Consider the following 15,209-nt stretch of genomic DNA (forward strand, 5'->3'; position numbering starts at 1 on the left):
ACTATAATCACCTAATTCACTCCTGAATTCCTGACCCACAGAAACTGGTAATAAATGTTTGATGTTTTAATCCATTAAAACATCATTGATGTTGATTTGTTACGGAGCAGCATATAACTAATACAAGCAGGTAGAGCAGAGGCAGGAACCTGAGAAGAAGAAAGGCAACATAGAGAGAAACAGGTCAAAGAGAAAGTGTGTGAGAGGATGGTAGTAAGACCCCCACACTCCATCATTAAATCCTGATGATCTCATTTAAGCCCCTGGCCCCATCTATTTCTGGTCCCCTGGACTTTCCTAAGTGAAAGTAGGTGGAATGCCTCCAGAGGTTGATCTCGTTTTAATGGACGCTTGACACTTGAAGCCAAAAGCACTCCAATCCGTGCAACAAGGACTCAGAGAACTGGTAAAATGCCCAAATAAATGTCCACTTCATTGATAACAGGGTCATTTCCATTTCACTCTTTCCTGATCCGTATTCTCTCTTTAGCATGCTCCATATTTTGCTTATTTATCTTACTTATTATCTGTATCCTCCCATAGAATTGAAGCTCCTTGAGGACAGGAATTCTGTCTTGATGAGTGCTATATGCCTGGCACCCAGCAGACACTCAGTACTTGCTGAGTTCATCTAGGCTGCTGTAACTTCAGGCTCACAGGGAAAGTGCAAAGAGAGCAATGGAGCCATCTGGTTGAGGCTCAGAAGAACATTAGCAGCCTAGGGGTAGGTGAGCACATCGCACAAGCTCCTCAGCTGAAATCACGGAGTTGCAAGTACTTGCAGTTGTCTATACCCTGATAACCTATCAGTCAGCTCCCAGGCAATCAAGTCATGGGGGAGGTGAGAACTCTCACAGACTGACAGCGTTCTTCCCCGCTTTTAAACTCTGCTTTGCTTTTGCTTAGTAAGACAGGCTGTAGGGAGCGATCACCTCTATAGGTGAGTAACCGTCAGCTGAGCTTTGGATTACTGAGCCAGTCGTCAAACAGACGCCGTCCTAGAAAGAGGACATGCATATCTGACCCTGGCGAGAGGCAGCTCATTTTAGTATTAGTATATTTTTAATTACTTCCAGGCAACCCGTGCAGCGATGGCTAGCTTGCCTCCTGTGCAGCCAACTGGGGTGGGAAGGTTCCTAATGGGAGTTAAATCCTGTCTTTGGGGGAAAGCGGGGCTGAACTGAGCGCCACACAAACCCAGGCTGTGGCAGTCGGTCCTGCCAACCCGCTGCGCTGCCCGGCTCCCGCGTAGCTCCTCCACCCACAGCGCGGCGCGGACACGCACGGACTCCAACGCTGGGCGGTGGGCGAGAGCACGGGCGGGCTCTTGGGGCTGGGGTCTCCCGGGGCCCCGCGCCGACGCGGAGAGACACGGCCCGAGAGGGAAGAGGTGGACCCGCGCGAGGCCGCGGAGCGCACGCGCGAGAAGGAAGAGGACGCGCTACTCACCCGCCGCCGCGCCCTCCCGAGGATGCCAGAGCTGTTGCCCGCGCCGCCACCAGGCTGCTCGGCCCCGCTCCTGGCGTCACTTCCGGTCGGGCGGGGCGGAAAGCGCGCTCAGGCCCCGCCCCACGGCCGGCTCGGTTGCTGAGCAACGCGGACGGTAGTGTCAGACCCGCAGATTGCTTTGGGGGTGCTGCCGGTCCGCTCCGGTTCCGCGGTTGTTAGCGCGTTCGAGCATCTTTAGTTGGTTTTACTTGCGTTGGCCTGACGTTTCCTCTTACGGAAGTGCCTGTTCTGGTCTTTGGTCCAGGTTTCTGCTGAAAGGCTTGTCTTTTCGTGTTGTTTCCTGGCGCTCTGAATTGGATATTAAGTTTTTGTCGGTGGCGTGTGTTGTAAATATCTCGGTTTGCGTCTCGTCTTTTTACTTTAATATTAAAAAAATGCCAGGGCTTCCCTGGCGGCACAGTGGTTGAGAATCTGCCTGCCAGTGCAGGGGACACGGGTTCGAGCCCTGGTCTGGGAAGATCCCACATGCCGCGGAGCTGCTAGGCCCGTGAACCACAACTACTGAGCCTGCGCGTCTGGAGCCTGTGCTCTGCAGCAAGAGAGGCCGCGACAGTGAGAGGCCCGCGCACCGCGATGAAGAGTGGCCCCCGCTCGCCGCAACTAGAGAAAGCCCTGGCACAGAAACGAAGACCCAACACAGCCAAAAATAATAAATAAATTAATTAACTAAAAAAAAAAAAAAGCCAATATTTTATGGTTAGTACTTTCTGTGTCTTGATTAAGGAATCCTTTCCTACCCCCTTACTCTCCCACGTATTTTCCTAATGTTTTTTTAAAGTTTTGATTTTAACATTTAAGTCCTTAATTCAGCTTGGAGTAGCTTTAGTATGGGGTAAGAAGGTAACTTCATTTTTTTTTTTCCATTTGGATAACCAGGAGTGCTAATGCCATTTATTTAGTCCCTCTTTCCCCCAACGATCTGGCATATTTTTAAAAAAACAATGTATATGCATGAGTTTCTGTTGGGTTTTTTAAATTCAGCTCTATTATTTATTTATTTAAATGTATTTAATCTATTTATTTTGGCTGCTTTTGTTCTTTGTTGTGGTGCACGGGCTTCTCATTGCGGCGGCCTCTCCCGTTGTGGAGCATGGGCTGTAGGCGTGGACCTCAGTAGTTGTGGCTCGCGGGGTTGGTTGCTCCGCGGCATGTGGGATCCTTCCGGACCAGGGCCTGAACCACTGTCCCCTGCATTGGCAGGCAGATTCTCAACCACTGCGCCACCAGGGAAGCCCCTATTATTTTTTTTAAATAAATTTATTTATTTATTTTTGTCTGCATTGTGGCACACGGGCTTTCTCTAGTTGTGTTGAGTGGGGGCTACTCTTCGTTGTGGTGCGCAGGCTTCTCATTGCGGTGGCTTCTCTTGTTGCGGAGCACGGGCTCTAGAACGCGGGCTTCAGTAGTTGTGGCTCTCAGGCTCTAGAACGCAGCCTCAGTAGTTGTGGCGCACGGGCTTAGTTGCTCTGCGGCATGTGGGATTTTCCCAGATCAGAGCTCAAACCCGTGTGTCCCCTGCATTGGCAGGCGATTCTTAACCACTGCGCCACCAGGGAAGTCCTCAGCTTCATTATTGATAACTTTGTCCTAATGCTCACACAAGGTGTTCTGCATCAAACCAGGTTTCTTGTGAATTACCCCACAGTAATAGTAAGTATGAAACATCCCTCACACCTCCCACAGACCTCCCCCGACCCAGCCCATTGAGAACTGATGGAAATTTTTCCTTTGTTAGTGGACTGACACAACATCCCTAGGTGAGGGATTCAGAGAAATGACTTCCATCTGTTCATAAAGGGAAAGAGACATCTGTCCTCCTCATCTCCTGAAAGGATCCCCTCTGGACTCAAGTATTTTGATATTTAGATGAATCTCTCCAGGCCCAGGCAGCCCCAGGGTACCTGGGCACCTAAGCCAGCCTGAAACTACTTGACCCTCTCAGAAAGATAAGGCAAGTTATTATACTTTTGAATCACAGCAATTAACTAGACAAATTACTACAGACTTCATTCTCCTAAGCATCTGAAGAGTCTCAGGGGACTAGGGCTTTTTACCGGAGCACTGGGAAATGGAGGGAAGTCTTAAATGCCCACAGCTTCTTCCTGGGATCATTACATTCTCTTCTGGCGTGCAGGTGCCACACAATCTCAGTTACAATACCCTTATAGTAACTCTTGATACCTGGTTGGACAGGTCCCTCCACCTTATTTTTCTTCTGGAAAGCTTCAGCCATTCATTCTTCAGTCAAAATCACAATCAGGCCAAGTTCCACAAAAGAACCCTGTAGGGCTTTTCAGTAGAATGGTCCCCAGTCTGTAAATCACACTGGAGAACTGACATGATTTATCTTCTTACATAGAACGCGGGCTCAGGATTTCCCCGGTGGCGCAGTGGTTCAGAATCCACTTGCCAGTGCAGGGGACACGGGTTCGAGCCCTGGTCTGGGAAGATCCCGCATGCCGCGGAGCAGCTAAGCCCTTGTGCCACAACTACTGAGCCTGTGCTCCAGAGCCTGCAAGCCACAGCTACTGAGCCCGCATGCTGCAGCTACTGAAGCCTGCTCACCTAGAGCCCGTGCTCCGCAAAAAGAGAACCCACCGCAATGAGAAGCCCACACACTGCAACGAAGCGCAACGAGGAGTAAACCCTGCTCACCACAGCTAGAGAAAGCCTTTGCGCAGCAGCAAAGACCCAATGCAGCTATAAATAAATAAATAAAAAAGAATATGGGCTCAGACTCTCTCTGCACTTAATTTAGGCCTTCTGTGATGTCTTACAGTAAGATTTTTATTTCTTTTGTTAGATGGCATTTTGCGGTTTTCAATGCTATTGATAATATTTTCTTGGGCATTCCCTGGCAGTCCAGTGGTTAGTACTCTGTGCTTGCATTGCAGGGGGCACAGGTTCGATCCCTTGTTGGGGAACTAAGATCCCACAAGCCGTGAGGTGCAGTCAAAAAAAAAAGTGTCTTTAAAAAATATTACATTTTCCATTGTTGGCATATCGAAATAGTGCAAAGATTTCCATATTTTTTTTTAACCAGCAACCATTCTAAGAATATCTTTAATACTTTGTTGGTGGATTCTTTTGAACTTTCTCGGAATATAGTCATATAATCTGAATAAAGACAATTTTGTTTCTTCCCCCTTAATCCTTATGTCTTTATTTTTCTTGCCATTCTGAGCTGATAAATAGAAGCAGTAGTGTGCATCTTTGTCCTGTTCCTGATTTTAAAGAGAATATTTACAATAGTTGACCATTTGCTGTAGGATTTTTTTTTTGTAGATACTCTTTAACAGGTTAGAAATGTTTCCTTCTATTCCTAATTCCCTAAGAGTTTTTCTTATTGTTGTGAAATAAAATTCATATTTTATGCTAAGACAAGAAAAATTTAATCATAAAAAATTCTTCTCTGCCCTTTGCCTCCCGTCTCCCCACCACTGTGCATTGTATATCTGCATTATGCATCGACCAAACCTCCGCATCTGCAGAAATACCTGCTCAACCATAAACAGCAGCGTTCTCCCAGCACCCACAAGAGGACTCCTTAAAAGATAACATTCTTTCTTGATCTTGTACGGGACCACATGACCTACCACAATGACACTTAGATCTGGATCATGTAAACTGTCAATAATATGTGATGTACAGCCCTCTGTCTCAAGAAACTTAAAGAACTGTTCCTTGACTTCTAATGGGCAGAACAGTTCTCAGAGCTTTCTGAGTTGCTCTTCCTGGGTTATAGTCCTCAAATTTGGCTCGGATAAAATTTTTCATTTCTGTCTCAGGTTGATTGATTAATTTTTCATCTACATCATCAATGTGCATTGAATTTTATTAAGTGTTTTTTTTCTGCATCTCCTGTGATGGTTATACAGTTTTTCTCCTTTAATCTTTTTTTCTCTCCTTTAATCTTTCAATGTGGTAAATGCTATTAACTTTCTAAAGATAACTGATCCTTGTATGCCTAGATTAAACCAATTTGCTCATGGCCTATTATCCTTTTACATGTTCCTGGATTTCATTTGCTGATATTGTTTAGAATGTTTGGCTCTATGTTTATGAGTGAGGTTGGATTATACAGCACTTTATTTTACTGTCCTTGTCTAGTTTTGTTATCAAGATTATATTGGCCTCGGGCTTCCCTGGTGGCGCAGTGGTTGAGAGTCCTCCTGCTGATGCAGGGCATACGGGTTTGTGCCCCGGTCCAGGAGGATCCCACATGCCGCGGAGCGGCTGGGCCCGTGGGCCATGGCCACTGTTGGCCCATAGAATGAATTGGGGAATATTTAATCATTTTATATTTTTCAGAAGGGGTTGTGGATTAGAATGGTCTGTTCCTTTAAAAAGTTGGGTAGAAAACCAGTCTTTCACCAATAAAACTAGGTGGGCCTGATGCATTCTTTGTGGAAAAATTTTTAAATAAGATTTATTAATACCTTGATGCTGGTGCATAAAACCCCAACTTATTAGAGGAGGAGGGGACAGAGGGAAACTTCAGATACTGAGGTGACGTTCTGGGTAATGTCAACTGAAAAAAAACACAACAAGCCACACACACAACATGAGAGCTGTGAGTTCAGTTTTATTTGCGGCTTACTGAGGACTGTAGCAGGAGAGACAGCCGGTCAGTGAGCTCTGAACTTTGGAACGGGGCGGGGTCAGTATATATTATGTATATGCTTTTGGTGAGGGGAGTAATATGCAATCAAGCATATATCTTGGTAGAGGCTGCTGCTAGTCATGAGGGGCAGATGTCTCTGTTAATTATTTTACTGCTTTTCTAGGTATGAAAAGATGCAAGAAATTGGGTTCATAAAGTTTTGTAATGAAAATACCTACCTATCTGAAGGCCTGTTCTGCCAGTTTTCCCAGAGCACAGAGGGCCCCATTCCTGATCTTGGCCCTGAACTTCTTTCAGGGTGTGTTGAAGGTCAGCGACTGCAGTGGCTGGTCACCTAATCATTGTAGAGCCAGATGGAGAGCAACATTTTTTTTTTTTTTTTTTGAATTTTGGCTGCGCTGGCTCTTAGTTGCGACATGCGGGATCTTTTTTTTCTTTTTCTTTTTTTTTTCAGTTGCGGCATGTGGACTTCTTAGTCTTATCCACTGAGCCACCGGGGAAATCCAGGCTGAAGGCTTTTAAAGACTGATAGTGTAAGTCTGGTTTTTGCCCCAAGGTGGATGACACTTTAAATTTTTGACGTTTCTGACTTGCTGTTCTTAAAATGAAGCACAATAACACCTTTTGACTCTTGAGAAAAATTAAAATTTAGAGAAAGCAAAATAGAATTTTCCCTAGCATACAAGTGTGTGTTTTTTTCCTTTGTACTTTCACATACATTGTAATATTTAGAGTTAGAGCTTAATTTTATTAAGTGTATCTTAGTGTTTTATTTGTTTTTTCCATGGTCAGCAGTCTCCTCCTCTCTGGGGGCCTCCTTTCCCCTCTTCCTAGAGCTGCAGCAAGACCCCACTGTGAGAAGGTTGGACCAATGCTGGCTGCCTCTGCCTACCTGCTCCTGTGGACTGTCAAGGTCTCTCCTAGGCATCACATGAACCTGCTGGCCATCATCATTCTCTGCTTGCAGTTCAGATGCTTTTTCAGCCATCACACAAACTGCTGCAAGGGGCCTGAGAAAGATTTTAAATCACTCTTTTAGTTTATTTAACAATTACATGGCAGTTCTGACTTTATTGTTATTATTGTGTCCATTTTAATATTATATTTTTCCAGGAATTTTCCATTTAATACAAGGCTTCAAATATAGTGGCATAAAGTTCATAGTGTTCTCTTAGTTTTTAATTTCTTCTCTCTCTGTGGTTACACTCCCATTTTATTCTTTACTTTGTGCTATCTCTCTCTTTTTTTTTCATCAGTTTCACCAGAAGTTTGTCTATGTTGTTAGTCTCTTCAAAAAACCACCTTTTGGGGCTTCCCTGGTGGCGCAGTGGTTGAGAGTCCGCCTGCCAATGCAGAGGACACAGGTTTGTGCCCCGGTCCGGGAAGATCCCACATGCCGCGGAGCAGCTGGGCCCGTGAGCCATGGCCACTGAGCCTGCGCTTTCGGAGCCTGCGCTTTCGGAGCCTGCGCTTTCGGAGCCTGTGCTCTGCAATGGGAGAGGCCACAACAGTGAGTAGGCCTGCGTACCGCAAAAAAACAACAACAACCCCCCCCCCCACCTTTTGGGACTTCCCTGGTGGCACAGTGGTTGAGAATCCGCCCGCCAATTCAGGGGACACGGTTCGATCCCTGGTCCGGGAAGATCCCACATGCCGCGGAGCAACTAAGCCTGTGAGCCACAACTACTGAGCTGGCATGCCACAGCTACTAAAGCCTGTGCGCCTAGAGCCCTAGAGCCCGTGCTCCGCAACAAGAGAAGCCACCACAATGAGAAGCCTGTGAACCGTAACAAAGAGTAGCTCCCACTCGCTTCAAGTAGAGAAAGTCTGCGCGCAGCAACAGACCCAATGCAGCCAAAAAAAAAAACCTCAGAAAAACAAAACACCACCTTTTGGCCCAGTTGATCCTTTCTATTATATGTTTGTTTTCTGTTATGTTGATTTCTGTCTTCTTTTAGTAATCTCCTTTCTGCTTTATTCAGTCATGTTGTGTTTTTCCTTTTCTAACTCAAGTTGAATGCTTGTTAGGTCACGAAATTACTGCCTTTAAAACAATATTTTAAGCATTTAAGACTATACATTTACTTTTTTTGGGGGGGTGGGTGGGGGTGCCATACCACGCAGCTTGCAGGATCTTAGTACCTTGACCAGGGATTGAACCCTGGGCCCCTACAGTTAAAGTACCTCCACTGGACTGCCAGGGAATTCCCTACATTTCCTTCTTTTTTAAAAAAAATACATTTATTTATTTTTGGCTGCATTGGGTCTTCGTTGCTGCATGCGGGCTTTGTCTAGTTGCAGCGAGTGGGGGCTACTCTTTGTTGCAGTGCACGGGCTTCTCATTGCGGTGGCTTCTCTTGTTGCGAAGCACGGACTCTAGGTGCACAGGCTTCAGTAGTTGTGGTGCATGGGCTCAGTAGTTGTGGCTCACGGGCTCTAGAGCGCAGGCTCAGTAGTTGTGGCGCACGGGCTTAGTTGCTCTGCAGCATGTGGCATTTTCCCGGACCAGGGCTCGAACCTGTGTCCCCTGTGTTGACAGCAGATTCTTAACCACTGCGCCACCAGGGAAGCCCCCTACATTTTTTTAAAAATTGAAGTATAGTTGATTTACAATGTTGTGTTAGTCAAAACACTTTAAAAGGTGTATATTGAAATCCACTTTTGTGATGGTGTAGTTGTTTTTCCTGCAGTTCTGTCATCTTTTGGTTTGCATTTTTTTTTTTTTTTTTTTGCGGTACGCGGGCCTCTCACTGCTGCGGCCTCTCCTGTTGCGGAGCACAGGCTCTGGAGGCGCAGGCTCAGCGGCCATGGCTCACGGGCCCAGCCGCTCTGTGGCATGTGGGATCTTCCCGGACCGGGGCACGAACCCGTGTCCCCTGCATCGGCAGGCGGATTCTCAACCACTGCGCCACCAGGGAAGCCCTGATTTGCATATTTTGAGGCTATTTGATTAGATGCATGCAAGATTAAAATAGTTGAATCTTACTGTGAACAAAACCCTTTTCAATACAATGACTTCTCCATACTTAATATTTTTTCCTTTAAACCTTATACTGTAACTATATCAGCTTTGTTTATGTTGGTGTTAGCCTACATATTTTCCCACACTTTTACTTTCAACCTTTACACGTCTTTGTATTTCAAGTGTATTGCTTCTAAATAGCATAAAAATGGATTTTCATGAAATCCTATTTGATTTTCTCTTTTAACTAATAAATTTAATCTCTTTATAGTTATTGTGATAATAACTTGTTTGAATTTGTTTCTACATACTATTTTTAAAATAAATTTTAATTTTGGAAAGATTTTAGATTTACAGAAAAATTGCAAAAATAGTACAAACATTCCCATATACCCTTACCCAAGTTTCTCCTTGGGTTCATATCTTACATAACTATGATACATTTGTCAAAACTAAGAAATTAACATTAGTACATTGTTACTAACTAAATCACAGATTTTTTTTTTTTTTGCGCCATGCCGCATGGCATATAGCATCTTAGTTCCCTGATCAGGGATCAAACCCATGTCCCCTGCATTGGAAGTGTGGAGTCTTGCCCACTGGACTACCAGGGCAGTCCCACCTTTTGACTTGCTTTGACCAATAGGTAATGGTAGAAGGAGAGTTCTGGGGGTCTCAGCCTAGGCCTTAAAAGGACTGACAGCTTCCACTCCTTCCCCTGGGGCAGCCAACTGCCATACTATGTAGTAAGCTGGGCTAGACTTCAGAATGTTATGATGTCATGTACAGAGACAGAAGCCACATGGAGAACCACAGAGGGACCAGATCATCAGTGTAGCCTTTTTGGATCTTTGCTCAGCCCAGTTTTTTGTGAACCAAGCCAAATCACCTAGAGCAAAGAGCCCGGGGCCCAGCTAAGCCCTGCCTGAACTCCACAGAATAATGAGAAATAATAAATCATTTTTGTTTTACACCACTGAGTTTTTTTTTTTTTTTTTTTTTTTTTTGCGGTACGCGGGCCTCTCACTGTTGTGGCTTCTCCCGTTGTGGAGCACAGGCTCCGACGTGCAGGCTCAGAGGCCATGGCTCACGGGCTTAGCCGCTGCGCGGCATGTGGGATCTTCCCGGACCGGGGCACGAACCGGTGTCCCCTGCATCGGCAGGTGGACTCCCAACCACTGCGCCACCAGGGAAGCCCTACACCACTGAGTTTTGAAGCAGCTTGCTACACAGAAATAAATAAGTGACCTGCTTTACCATAAAATGGATTTCTTTATATGAGACAAAGTTGTGCAGGATTCCATGTCAGTAAATCAGGCATCCTGCAGACCTTTGGGTGTGAGGGCACTGCAGTCGGAACGAGCAAATACACATCTGGATATGTGGGCAGTTCCAATGGTATGAATCACGGTCCCCTACTGTCCGCTGTACGCATGTGTCAGAGGCTCATTGTCAGTCTCGGAAGTGGCCAGGGCTAGAGCAGTCTTGGTGGATGGCAGACTGTGAACTCAGGGACCACCACCAAGTAGTAGTCACAGAACCTGACAGGAACTCCAAGCTTCATTTAACTTTCACAAGTCATGTGACAGGCACCATTTTCACAGGTGTAAAAAAAGTCTGAGAGTAGCTAAAGGATACATTCCCAGTTTCACGGCTAGAAAGAAAACACGGGATTTATTTCCTTGTTTTGTATTTTTTGCGGTACGCGGGCCTCTCACTGTTGTGGCCTACACCCATTGCGGAGCAGACTCTGGACGCGCAGGCTCAGCGGCCATGGCTCACTGGCCCAGCCACTCCGCGGCATGTGAGATCTTCCCGGACCGGGGAACGAACCCGTGTCCCTGCATCGGCAGGAGGACTCTCAACCACTGCGCCACCAAGGAAGCCCTATTTTTTTGTTTTGTATTGTCTACACTTATTTCACTTTATTGCGGTTTAGCCTCAGCGGAGCACGTAAGTCTTGGAATCCACACTAAAATCAGGGTTGGGACTTTGGCCCCGCCCCTGGCACAGCTTGCTTGTTCATCGGAGACTCTGGCTCCGCCCCTAAACTACATTTCCCATCAGGCCAAGCGCCGGCGCCGACGCAATTCCTCCCAGCGTGCCTCGCGGCGGGAAGAAGCCGAGCGGGTTCGAGGCCGACGTGACCCTTCTTCGTTGCCGCCGCGCTGCCGCCGCCGCCGCCCCCGCCGCCGCCGCTGCCGCAGTCTGAGAGAAGCCGTCGCGGCCGCTCCTGCCGCTCTCTCCGGCCACCATGTCCGCCCAGGCGCAGATGCGGGCCCTGCTAGACCAGCTCATGGGCACGGCCCGGGACGGTGAGTAGGGGTGGCCGGCCAGGCGGGGGCTGGGGCGGGAGCGAGGCGAGGCCGCCGGGCGGCCTGAGGCGGGGGGCCGCGACCGTCTGCGCCTGCGCGGGCGTCCTCCCCTCCCCCGCGCGCCGACTGGGGGCGCCGGGCCTTTGTTTGAGCTCTTCCCGCAGGCTGGGTCCCCGGCGGGCTCCTCCCTCGGAGCCCGCGTCGTCGGTGGGGCGCCAGCCCCCTCCCCGCTGACCTTCCTGCGATTCCTCCACCCCCGCGGCCCCCGCCGCCCCTCGAACCGGGAGTCGGCGAAGGGCTGCAGCCAGCGGGGGCTCTGGGCGCTGGCAGCGGGCTGGCGGAGCTCCTCCGCGCAAGGGAGCCGGATGGCCTGGAAACCCTGGCCGTCTTGTTCTGTACCGTTGCAAGGGGAGCCGTAAATTGAGCTTTTCTAACGTGGGTTCCTGCCGCGTGCTTTTCCAGCCCCCTTTTCCTCTAGCCACACAGGAGAGCCTCTGTTTAGCCAGCGCTTGGCAGTCGTTAGGTAGGTTGTACTGTAGGGAGGAGCGCAAGATCTTGATGGTTGTCTCAGGAGAAAGTGGTTGCATCTTTGCAAAACTATATACCTGCTGTGGTTTGTGTTTTCTTTTCTACCGAAGTAATGAAGTTGTAAGTTCACACTGGCACATTCGCAGGGCTGTGCAGATTGTTTGCACTTTATTTCATAGGCGAATAAGTGCTTTTTAGCTTTCTTTGTATATTGAGTTGCTTTTGAATTGCTTCCCATATTTTTATTTCATACAAACTGAACAATTGTGGCCCCTCTATTTTATTTATAAAGGTTCAGTGTATCTTTGCCTGCCTACATCAATCTGCAAGGGAGTTGCAGAAAAGCCTCATGTTCATCGAGCCGTGAGTCACAACCAATTTCTAAGCTGTTATAACAAAAAAGTGTTTGCTTTTTTTCACAAGTAACTTTAAAAGTGTAGTTTAGAAAGAAAACATTTTCAATAAAAAGACACTACATTAATCCTGGATGCTTGCAAATCCTAAAATATATTCCTCCTTTAGTATTACACAGCTCTGTGTCATATACACAGATTAGCTTTAAAATTTGTCACATTCCACTTTGCCTTTACTTTTATGTATCATTCCCCTGACTTCCTTACTGCAGGTTGGGCAAGAAAACTTTTCCTTTAAAACTTTTCAACAGCGGGCATAAAATTCTGCAGCTGAGGTCTTGAAGAATGCAGATGGGTACAGTATGTGTTGGAACTCACAGTGTGTATTGACTAACCTAGTTCCTTTTTTGCCTTTTTTTTTTTTTTTCTTCTTGGTATTGTCTTGTTAAAAGTGACTCTCAGGTGCCAACTGTCTTTTTTAAGGGTGGGGGTTAAAGGGGGATAGGTAGACTAGGTTCAGATTATTTATCAGTCAGTAGTAGAGAGAGAAAGCTTTCTTCATATAATTTTGGCAAAATACTGCCTATACGTTGGTCTATAGCAAAATGATTAGACTAATAAATAGCTTTTGTTGGAAACTACCAGCTTTAAGTCATACATGGTGATTCATCGCCTCTGATTAGCATGGGTTTTGGTGTCTCATTGCCCACGTGTATGTGTGGGGCTAATGGCTGTTTGGTGCTCAGCATTTTCCTTCTGACTCCTTGACTTCCTTGGCACAATGACGGAGTCAGATCTCTTTAAGTGTGATTCTTCATGATATATTTAGCATCAAAAATCATCTGTATTTCGTTCCAGTTGTAAATACCTCTAGATCAGCTTTTCAGTGTATTTGGTAGTCTGCAAATCATCCAGGTGAATTGTACCAGATATGCTTTTGTGCTTAATGTGATAATATTGTCTTATTTAAAACCACACATGAATTTCAGGAGACGAAACCAGACAGAGGGTCAAGTTTACAGATGACCGTGTCTGCAAGAGTCACCTTCTGGACTGCTGCCCCCACGACATTCTGGCTGGGACGGTAGGTACATTTGGGGGGTATGTCATAGGACACTCAGACATGGATGCTGTGTAAGCACTGAAGGTTTTTCAGGTTGAATTCTGTTTTCCTTTACCAGGCAGAAATTACCTACTGCCCTTCAAGTGATAGGTTCTGTTAGTGTGGTGGAATTTTATATAATGACATATTTCACTTCTATAAAGTTCTCTTTGTAAAGTTATCAGGTTTTTGTAGAGTCATTTATACTGAGGTATTCATAGCTAAGTAGTGCAAATACTAGTCTCCTTTGGCTTTAGCAAAAAGTGTACTTCAGGTCAGCCTGTAGCTCTAATATTCTGGGTTGGTTTGTTTTCAGGTTAAACACATGTTAGACTTTTGATCTAACGAGGTATGTTTCTTCCCCAGATTTTTAGATTTTTGAAAAATCAGGACTAACATCGATTTGTAATTTTGTGTTATGCCACCCTTTCAAGAAATCGATACATGATCCAATAAGTATAGACCTCTCTACTTCTAAGTGAAACTTTTAAGTTCATTTCAGATGAAGCAAAGAGATAAATGCTAGTTTTGCAGAATGTGCATTTATTCAAAATTAGGTAGGATTTAAGAAGATTAAAGAGTGTGGATTATCTACGGTGATACAGCCACTTACAGAAAATTAGTTTTGTAAACACCATCGGCATTTTCAGATTTCACAGCTCCCTCCTGGAATGTCTACTCATTTTAAGGGTCACATGTGCATGTGCTGGGGAACGTTTTCTTCATAATTAATTGTTGCTTTTATTATTACCATTTTGGGGGAGCAGCGTCTGGCAAACTGCACAGGTGTATTGAATCTTCTCAAGCTGGCTCTTCTGACAGCAAATAGGAAATGAAAGCCAAGCCTTGTGCCTTTGTTAGCTGGGGTTTTGCCAGTGGTTGACCTGGTATAGGAAAACATTATAACTACTGTGTGCTCCAGATTGTTGTGGGTGCCATCACTGTAGACTACTGGCTTCCACTGGTCATAAGCAGTCAGCGGTAGGATACTCCTGTATGAGGCATCATAACCTGGAATTGCTGGTAGGTCTTAGTGGAAGAAGTCAAAGGGAATAGAGGGACATGCACCAGAGTGAAGCAGTTCAACCATATTTTTCTTGATTGGATCCCTATGTAGCATTGTTCCAGAATGCTGGTGAATGAGGGCATTTCCTACAAATGTTTATTGTGTTAGGTATAGGTTCATTTGCCAGATATTTGTTGGACACATACTGTGTGCCAGGCACTGGGGATGTGGTACCAATAAGACAAAAACTTGACTCTCATCTAATGGAGGAACAGGACAGACAGTAAATAATGAATGAGTAGGTTCTGGACTGTTGGATAGGGTGATAAGGAAAGGCCTCTCAGGAACATGAGAGCAGAGACCTGAATGGTGAGAAAAAACACACATGTGCGTTTGGGGGATTAACGCTCCAGGTGGATGCTGGAGCAGAGGGAAGCAGGGGTGCCTCAGATGCCTCTGGGCTGGTGTGCTTCAGGGGGAGGGAGACAGAGGCCGTGGAACCAGAGCAGTGATGAGAGGCCAAGTACTGCTCAGCATCACTCTGTCCCGCGTGGGTTACAGGGCAGCTCAGACTGAGGAGGAGGGAGCCCAGGAGACCCATGTTCGTGTGAGGGTGCTGTGAACAATTGTGCGGGGTCGTGAGGTCAGTTGAGATGAGGGTAGGGAACTTGGATGGTGTTGTAAAGATTGAGCCTTAACTGGTGTGGGCTATGTGGAGGTGGCAAGTGAGAGGTAGAGTTTGTGTTGTGTTAAATTGGAATGAATATAATTCTTTAGAACAGAGCTGCAAGATGAAAATGGTTATATCCC

At 46.3% G+C, this 15,209-nt stretch overlaps 1 protein-coding gene across 2 annotated transcripts in view; it reads left to right on the forward strand.

Moving 5' to 3' along the window:
• The first annotated feature begins 5,739 nt into the window (after positions 1-5,739).
• LUC7L (LUC7 like) overlaps positions 5,740-15,209 on the forward strand; it is a 36,306-nt gene continuing 26,836 nt past the window's right edge. The window contains exons 1-2 of one of the 2 annotated variants that reach the window (XM_065892073.1): positions 5,740-5,749; positions 13,281-13,375. Coding sequence is in view for 1 of the 2 variants with exons in the window: in XM_065892072.1 (XP_065748144.1) it covers positions 11,350-11,410; positions 13,281-13,375 (156 nt within the window). In the remaining variant the exon portion in view is untranslated. Of the gene's footprint in view, positions 5,750-11,211; positions 11,411-13,280; positions 13,376-15,209 lie in introns of those variants that run through there. The other variant, XM_065892072.1, reaches the window with a different exon arrangement.

This window comes from Phocoena phocoena, chromosome 15 (genome assembly GCF_963924675.1).
Source record: "Phocoena phocoena chromosome 15, mPhoPho1.1, whole genome shotgun sequence".
Lineage (NCBI taxonomy): Eukaryota > Metazoa > Chordata > Mammalia > Artiodactyla > Phocoenidae > Phocoena > Phocoena phocoena.